At 50.7% G+C, this 8,341-nt stretch overlaps 1 protein-coding gene across 1 annotated transcript; it reads left to right on the forward strand.

Annotated features, from left to right (window-relative positions):
• The first annotated feature begins 6,833 nt into the window (after positions 1 to 6,833).
• On the forward strand, positions 6,834 to 7,691 carry LOC143042944 (3'-5' ssDNA/RNA exonuclease TatD-like). The gene has a single exon (XM_076215449.1). The coding sequence runs from the start codon at positions 6,834 to 6,836 to the stop codon at positions 7,539 to 7,541; it is 708 nt and encodes a 235-aa protein (XP_076071564.1). The 3' UTR covers positions 7,542 to 7,691.
• The last annotated feature ends 650 nt before the right edge of the window (positions 7,692 to 8,341 follow it).

The following is an 8,341-nucleotide window of genomic DNA, read 5'->3' on the forward strand; positions in this document are numbered from 1 at the left end:
CCTGGGGGATTCGTGTATGTTGATGAGCTCCTGTCGAGGCACCCAGGATTGTCAGGGTACACTCTCAAGGAGCTCACCCGTCTGGTTGAGGTAGACGTGGACAAACGTTTCACTTTAGAGAGGGACCAAGATCATGGTTGGTGGAAAATAAAGGCAAACCAGGGGCATTCCATTGAAGTGGGATCTTTTGGTATGCCCTCAGTAGAGGAAAATACTGTTGCCCATGCCTACCACTACACAACCATGCTTGCCTGGGGGGATATAGAAGAGGAAGGATTGAGACGGATGAATAGGCAGCACATTCATCTATTGAGTGAGGTACCCCCTACCTTCAAGCCTCATTGGGAAGTACAGATAAAGATAGATGTACCAAGAGCTCAGGCCGAGGGTTACGAGTTCTATTGGGCACCCAGTAGGGCTATATTATGCTCGGGTAACCAGGCAGGAGTCTTGCCCGTCAAGTTCTTTAGGGAGGTTGTTCATCTAGACTCTGGAGAACAAATCAAATTTGGACCCCTTATTGTTCAGTCAGTGCTTACCCAAGATCAGGGGGACCCTGGGGGTGAGGAGAAGGGAGAAATACCAGGGAGCTTATGGTTTGAACGCGAAGATACAAGCCTGGCAGCAGTAGCTATGGCCAGTTATGGAGAACCCCAGGGTAGCTGGGACTCCACTGAAGACCATAGCCCTCCCAGGGCGGTAAGAACCATTGATACTGACCTGGAAAATAATGAGGAAGCCCATAACAGTGGGGCCTCCTCTTCAGAGGGGGAAGCAGACACCACATTGGTTGATGAGGAAAATGATTGTGAAATTGTCACTGTCTGTCAGCTCCGTTCCGGGACAGTATTTAGGGTACCCATAAAAGTTCAGGGGCAGAGTTTGTTTGCTGTGGTGGACACTGCAGCAGAAGTGACCCTAATATCAGAGGAGGTATACAGGTCCCTAAAGTCTGTGCCCCCCATCCTCAGGGAAGTCATCATGAATACAGCAGGAAAGGGGATGCAAATGAATGGGTATGTTGTCGGGCCCGTGAATTTGGAACTGGGTTCCAAACTCATACAAACAAATCTGTATGTGGCCCCTATAGAGGACGACATGCTGTTGGGTTTCGACTTATTAAGGGCACATTGCATCGACTTGCAAATGTCAGATGGACAGCTGCAGGTAGGAGACGAGGTCATACCCATGACTATGGGTAAGGTCGGGCAGGCACCAAGGGTAGCCAACGTGACAATCCGTGATAAAGTTACGGTGCCGCCCAATTCAGTGATGAAGCTCAGCTGCCAGGTTAACTGTGAAATGCCCAGTTATATTGTCGAGGCAGGCAGCCCCTCTGGTCTTTTGGTTCCCCGCACTTTACATGCGGCGGGGAGCCAACCAGTAGTATGTCTGATAAATACTTCAGATAAGCATGTACATGTGCGTCAGGGGGAATTAATTGCCCAGGCGGTAGAAGTTGAGAAAATAGAAGTCCCGGCAAAGGTACGTGTAGTAGGTACAGGGGGGGGGGGGGGTACTGGCCCAACAGAATCTGACCAGGGAGTCCCCGAGCACCTCAGAGATCTCTTTGATCGCTCCAAGACACTACTGGGAAGCCAAGAGCAAGAAGCCCTGGCATCTCTGTTAAGGGAGTATGGGGATGTCTTTGCAGCAAGTGAGTTTGATTTGGGGAATTTTTCGGCCATTGAACACCAAATTGACACTGCGGGACACCCCCCAATAAAGCAACGAATGAGAAGAACCCCTATTGGGTTTGCTCAAGAGGAGGAGACCCACTTAAAGAAAATGTTGGAGGCAGGGGTCATTCAGCCTTCAGTTTCTGAATGGTGCTCTGCCCCGGTACTGGTAAGAAAGAGGGACGGGGGGTCAGGTGGTGCATTGATTATAGAGCTTTAAATTCTACCTGTGTCAGGGTATTGAAAATAAAGAGTTGGGGGTGCAAGTTTCTAATCTTCAGCCCCAAAGCATAGAGGAGGCCGTAGATAAAATACGGCTATTCCAGCACAATACCCAGGCAATATATGGGAGGTCAACCAGGCGTGAGGTTAGGCAGGTAATGGGTGGCCGGTATGACGACCACCAAGAGGTGTTCCAAGAGTACCAGGTACCGCAGGTAAGAGCCACTATGGCCCCAGAGAGGGCTTTAGTAGAAGAGTGCCTGGATACCCTTGCAGGGAATCGGTGGTACTCTAAGCTGGACGCTAACTCAGCGTATTGGCAAGTGAAAATCAAGGAGGAGGATGGCATTCGGGCTCTGTAATGCCCCAGCTACTTATGCTAGGGTCATAAGCTTGGTTCTAAGGGGGTTAACTTGGGATATAGTGTTGGCCTTTCTGGACGACATTTTGGTTCTGGGAAAGGATATAGCTTCTCATTTGGCCAACCTGAGGGCGGTCTTACAGCGCTTTAGGGAATACGGCCTCAAGCTTAAGCCAAAGAAATGTGAACTGTTTCAAGAACAGGTAGAATTCCTTGGCAGACTAGTAAGCAGGCAGGGTATGCATATTGGCCCAGGCTATATAGAGGATGTGAAGAAATGGCCAGCCCCTCACAATACTAAAACGGTAGAGCGTTTTCTGGGGTTCGCCAATTATCACCGGGCTTTCATTGAGGGGTATTCTAAAATCGCAGTTCCCCTTCAAGATGTTACAGGCAAAAGGTCGTTCACATGGGGGGAAAAACAGCAGGAGGCATTTGATAAACTGCGGGAGGCTCTCACCTCTGCACCCCTACTGACCCTGCCCAATACCTCTGATCCATTTATCCTAGATACAGATGCCTCAGACTATGCAATCGGGGCAGTCTTGTCCCAAGTACAAAATGGGGAGGAAAGGGTAGTTTGCTATGCCAGTTGTACTCTAACTCCAGAGCAACGGCGGTTTTGCTCCACCCGGAAGGAGCTCCTGGCCGTAGTACGCTTCACCAGACAGTTCCGGCACTACTTGCTGGGAAGGAATTTTGTAGTCCGCACAGACCACAGTAGCCTCACCTGGCTGCTTCGCTTTAAGCAGCCCCAAGGGCAGCTGGCCAGGTGGCTCGAGGAGTTGAGCCAATATCACATGGAGGTGCGACATAGGGCGGGCTCCAAACACATAAACGCGGATGCCCTGTCCAGAATGCCTGTTGACTCTCCATGTCAGGACTTTAAAACCGAGGTCAACTTGGCAACCCTGCCCTGTGGGGGTTGTCCATACTGTGCAAGGGCTCAAGCACAGTGGTCTAAATTTATGACGGATGTGGATGACGTGGTCCCATTGGCATCCAAAGGAACAGGTGTGGGGAAACGGTCTGTAAACGAAATACTGGTCACTGGCCAAAATTCTGATGAGGTTGGGTTTTTAGATGAAATACCGGTTGCCGATCCAAAACCAGCCGATGAGGGTATTTGCATATCACGAGTGACAGTGGCCACGGTGGGTAGAGATGTGGTGATAGTCCCAGATGACCCAGAATGTTCCATCCGGGTTGTCCAAGATGGGCTTGGGGTGGTTTTAGGGAAATATTCTGTTGAACAAATTTGTGACGCACAGAGCAAAGACCCGGAATTTAAGTGGCTCACTGAGTGGCTTGACGATAACAGTTGTCAACCTGCTCAGGGGGACCTGTTTCGAAGTAGCCAACCGGCAAAATTTTACTGGACAATCAAGGAGAGGTTCAGTAGGGATGAACGGGGAATGATAATGTATCATGCAAAAGACGGAGAGGGAAATAGGTTGCTGGTGCCCCGAGAATGGAGGAGGGACATTATGGAATTATGCCATGACATCCCCTCAGCTGGGCACCAGGGCATGACTAGAACCCAAGAAAGAGTAAAACAGTTTTACTACTGGCATGGGCTTAAAAGGGACTTGGAGGGCTATGTGGCAAGTTGTACGGCATGTAACCAGAGCAAGAAACCGAATAAGACCGCAAGGTGTCCAATGACAATGTTTCACGCTGGGGCTCCTATGGAGAGAGTGCACCTCGATTTTGTAGGGCCCCTACCAAAGTCAGATAGAGCAAATGAACACCTGCTCATGATTGTAGATCAATTCAGCAAGTGGGTGGAGTGTATCCCCCTCCCCTCTCAGACGGCTGAAGTCACGGCAAGGGCGGCTGTTAACGATTTTTTCTGTAGGTTTGGGTATCCATATGAAATATTTACCGACCAAGGCCGTAATTTCGAGAGTTTACTCTTCCAATCAGTTTGTGAACTGCTCCACATCCACAAGGCTCGGACCACCCCATATCGCCCTTCTGCTAATGGCCAGGTAGAGAGATTTAATCGAACCCTCCTGGCCTCCATCAGGTGTTTTGTGGGTACCAATCAGAAGACTTGGGACTTACACATTCCCCAATTAGCGGGGGCAATTAGGGCATCAGTGAATCGATCCACCGGGTTTACCCCCAATCGCCTCATGTTGGGCAGAGAGGTAAACCTCCCTGCTGAGTTAATGTTCAGGCCACCAAAAACGGGGCAACCTCCAGACCTGGCCGGGTATGTGGGTGACTTAGAAGAGGCTCTAATGTCTGCCCATGAAATTGCGAGGGCAAACCTCAAGACCTCCCAGCTTAGAGCTAAGCAAGCATACGATCGTAGGGTAGTTGCCCGTCAGTACAAGCTAGGTAGGGGACGTTGTCTATAAGCTGGACACAGCTTCACTGCCAGGAAAGTGCAAAAAGCTAAACCCTATGTGGAGGGGGCCAGGGGTCATCCTAGCAAGAATCTCGCCTTACCTGTATAAGGTAAAAATGAAGAAAGCCCTCACCACGGTGAACCATGACCGTTTGCAGCTGTGTAGGGATAGGGAGCTACCGGTATGGGTCAATCGGGCAATAGAAGAGCTTCAAAATGGGGGTGTGGCCCAAGCAATGCAACCTAACAACCCAGTAACCCCTTCACAAGATAATGTTCAAGATCCTGTCAGGGTGGACCAGGTGCCCCCCACCCTACAATCAACTGAGGGTAGAAAAACAAATGCCTCAGGAAGTACTGGGGCACTGTACTGCACTTGCCGAGGACCTTATACGGGAGAGTTTATGATCTCCTGTGACAGGTGCAGTGAGTGGTACCATGGCAGGTGCGTGGGAATCTCTCCACAGGAGGCGGAAGAATGGGAGAACCAGGACTACATATGCTCTGGTTGCAAGATAAAACCAGATCCACCGCACGTTAGTCTGAACCCTACTGGACTGCGCAGGTCAGCTCGTAGGAAGGGTTCAGAATAGGGTGCTGTTATGATGCTGTTTTGTACATAAGGAGTCTTTAAGTCATTGTAAATAGTTTCAGATATTGTACATATGGAGGCAACTATTTAACTACATTGGTATCTAGTTAGATAGCTGCTATATTGAACGACGAGGCCAGATGTAATTAAGTTGGGCCTTCAAAATGTTGTATTTTTTGTATTTGCAGAAAAGACAGATGTCCAGTGACGAGGGGAGTTCGGGAGGCAGCCCAAAAAAAGTTGGGCTGCCGAGGAAAAGAAAGAGCAGAGAGAGGTAAGCCCCAGGGGACGACACCACGATAGGGTCCCCTCAGTTGAAAGGGTTGTCCCAAGCCAGGAAGATGCAAAGGGTCAGGATGGGGAGTTCGAAGCTAAGGTCCCAGGAAAAGACATCTCTGGGGACCACAGGGACTCCTCCCCAAAGGCTAGGGATACGGGTTCTGGGCTAGTTAGGGGCACCAGGGATGGGAGCCATGATTCCAGGGCCCGGTCAGGTAGCAGGGAGGACAGAGTTAGGGACCCCAGTGGAGGAAGGAGCCGCTGTTCCGTTTCCAGGAGCACTCCAGGGGCCGCTGTCCCGATGGCTAGGGACACCCCTGTGGGCATTCCAACCGACCGGGATGCTCACAGCGCGCCTCCACTGGGTAGGGGTTTTCAGGGGAGAAAGGAAACCACCAAAGAAAGGAAGAGAAGAAGGAATCGGCAGAAAGAGCGCCAAGCCGAAGAGACAGCCAGGCTGCAGAGGGCACTAAGGGAGGCCCAACAGAGGCGGACACCAAACTCGTTCCAGGGAGGAGGAAGAAGGGACACACGGGTGTCGTGGCAAAGGACACCCCAACATAACTACACGCCCACTGGGACAGGGGTGTCAGGACAGAGGACACCCCAGAAGTATAACACACCGAGAGAGACTGGGGTGTCGGGTTATATGACACCCCAGGGAGGCTGTCAGGCGAGGAGGACTGGGATGTCGAGTCAAGGGACACCCCAACAAGACTACCAGCCGAGGGAGACGGGGGTGTTGGGCCAAGGGACACCCCAAGGAAACCAACAAGCCAGGGGGGCTGGGGTGTAAAGTTAAAGGGCACCCCAACCAGACTACAAGCCGAAGGAGACTGGGGTGTGAATAGGCTGGAGATAACACGGCCCCACATCATTGGGCAGGCAGTCCAGGGCCAGATGGAGGAGGTATGCCGGGAAGGGGGACGACCAGTTCCCCCATACTTCTCAACAGCACCGGTCAACTCTCCTGGAGCCCTCATTGACTGGAGGGTCCAGGCAGCCATAATGGGGGAGTTGGGAGACAGGGCGGATGCGTTTAGGGGAATGTTTCGGCTGCAAGGTCCCCGGGCAGCCAAAGGGTCCTCAGCAGGCCAGATAGGACAGGCAGAGGGGGGAATAGATCCGTTGAGGTCCCCCTCCGACTCCCCTCCAGGAAAAAAACTATTTGTGGACAGTGCCGTCAGGAGTCCCACACCTCCCGCATTTGACTCCGACTTCCATTTAGACCGGGGGTGGAGGCAATGGAGGATGAACGGGAGGATGGACCGGCAACGGTTCATCGAGATGCGCCTTCCCACCCCACCCCCCCCAAGAAACCCAGTGGACCTAGTAGGAGGGGTTATGGTGTATTGTGACCCAGGGACATGGACATCTGCATTGGCATTACAGGAACCCCCTGGAGGATCACCCTGGGTCACAGCAATAGGAGTCCACCCCAAAAAGGCCCAGCAGCTGGACGATAGTTCGTTCGACAAGATGGAACGGCTGCTGGGGTTGCCTGGGGTAAGGGCCATTGGAGAAGTTGGGTTGGACCAGAGCCAGCGGGACCCACCTCTTCAAAGGCAGGTTAGCACCCTAAGGTGGGTCCTAAATTTGTGCAAGGGGAGGCCAGAGGTTCCCCTCATTCTCCATATTAGAGGGGCTCCCGAGGATCGCCATAGTGCGGAGGTGCACCTGAAAGTCCTAACCATAGTCCGGGAGAGGGTGGACCCTCAGCAGAGGATCCATCTCCATTGCTTTGATGGGGGCAGGCAGGAAGCGAGGCGTTGGAGGGATGCCTTCCCCAATGTCTATTTTGGGTATACAGGGGAGGTAATCCGGTTTGACCAGGAACAAGGGCAAGTGGTGTCGTCCCTCCCCCTAGACAGGATACTACTGGAGAGTGATGCCCCCTATTTCAGGCCATCATGGGTGCCCAATCACAGCTATGGGCATCCCCAGTATATTGCCGAGGTGGCAATGGGACTTTTGGCCTTTAGGTCGGGGGACACCCTTTGGGCATTGCTGGAGGCCACCACCAGCAATGCACGAGTTCTGTATAGGGTGTAGGTAGTGGGAGCAGTTTTTGTGTACATAGGTGTAGATATCTGTAAACTTGTCCAGAGAGGACAGTTATTTTTGGTGTAAATATCTGTAAACTTGTCCAGAGAGGACAGTTATTTTTAAGTTCATTTTGTTAAGTTTATTATAGTAACTTACTAGCCCCACCTACATTTTAATCAAGGGGGCATCACCAAGGATGTGAGGGGACTGGGATCGTTGCTGGAAGGGGTAAGGGACTGGCTGTACGTTCCAACAGGGTTAACTTAATTTAGCAATCTCGAAAAGAAAACGAATAATTAGTACCCTTGTCTAATCTGGGCCCCTCTCATCTGAGGGGGCCCACCTGGAAAATTCACTATTATTATTTTGGACAATTTGGCAATAAATAAAAAAAAAGAAAATTCTATACTTACAACAAACATATAAAACTGGGGGGAGTGTAGTATTCGTTGGTATTAAGCCAGACCCTGCCGGAAGTGCACGATCCCATGATGCCTCTCTCTCTCTCTTTCCGGCAACCAAAATATAGACAAGAACAGAATAACCAAAAGAGACAATCTTCATCCTAGAAGAGACCACAAAGCCAATCAGCTTCTTGGGTAAGTTTCATATTTACTCGGGATCACAACAGAATGCTATTTTTATTGACCAGATCTACTTTCTAGACTTTATTTCAAAGCTTCATGTTGAAGGCCGTACCGTGACATATAATATTTTACTTATATGAATTGTTACTTGGATAAAGAATTGTATCATTGGCACTCATATCATTTCTTTCTATTCTATATTCTATGCATCTTTATTAG

Source organism: Mytilus galloprovincialis, chromosome 8 (assembly GCF_965363235.1).
Source record: "Mytilus galloprovincialis chromosome 8, xbMytGall1.hap1.1, whole genome shotgun sequence".
NCBI lineage: Eukaryota > Metazoa > Mollusca > Bivalvia > Mytilida > Mytilidae > Mytilus > Mytilus galloprovincialis.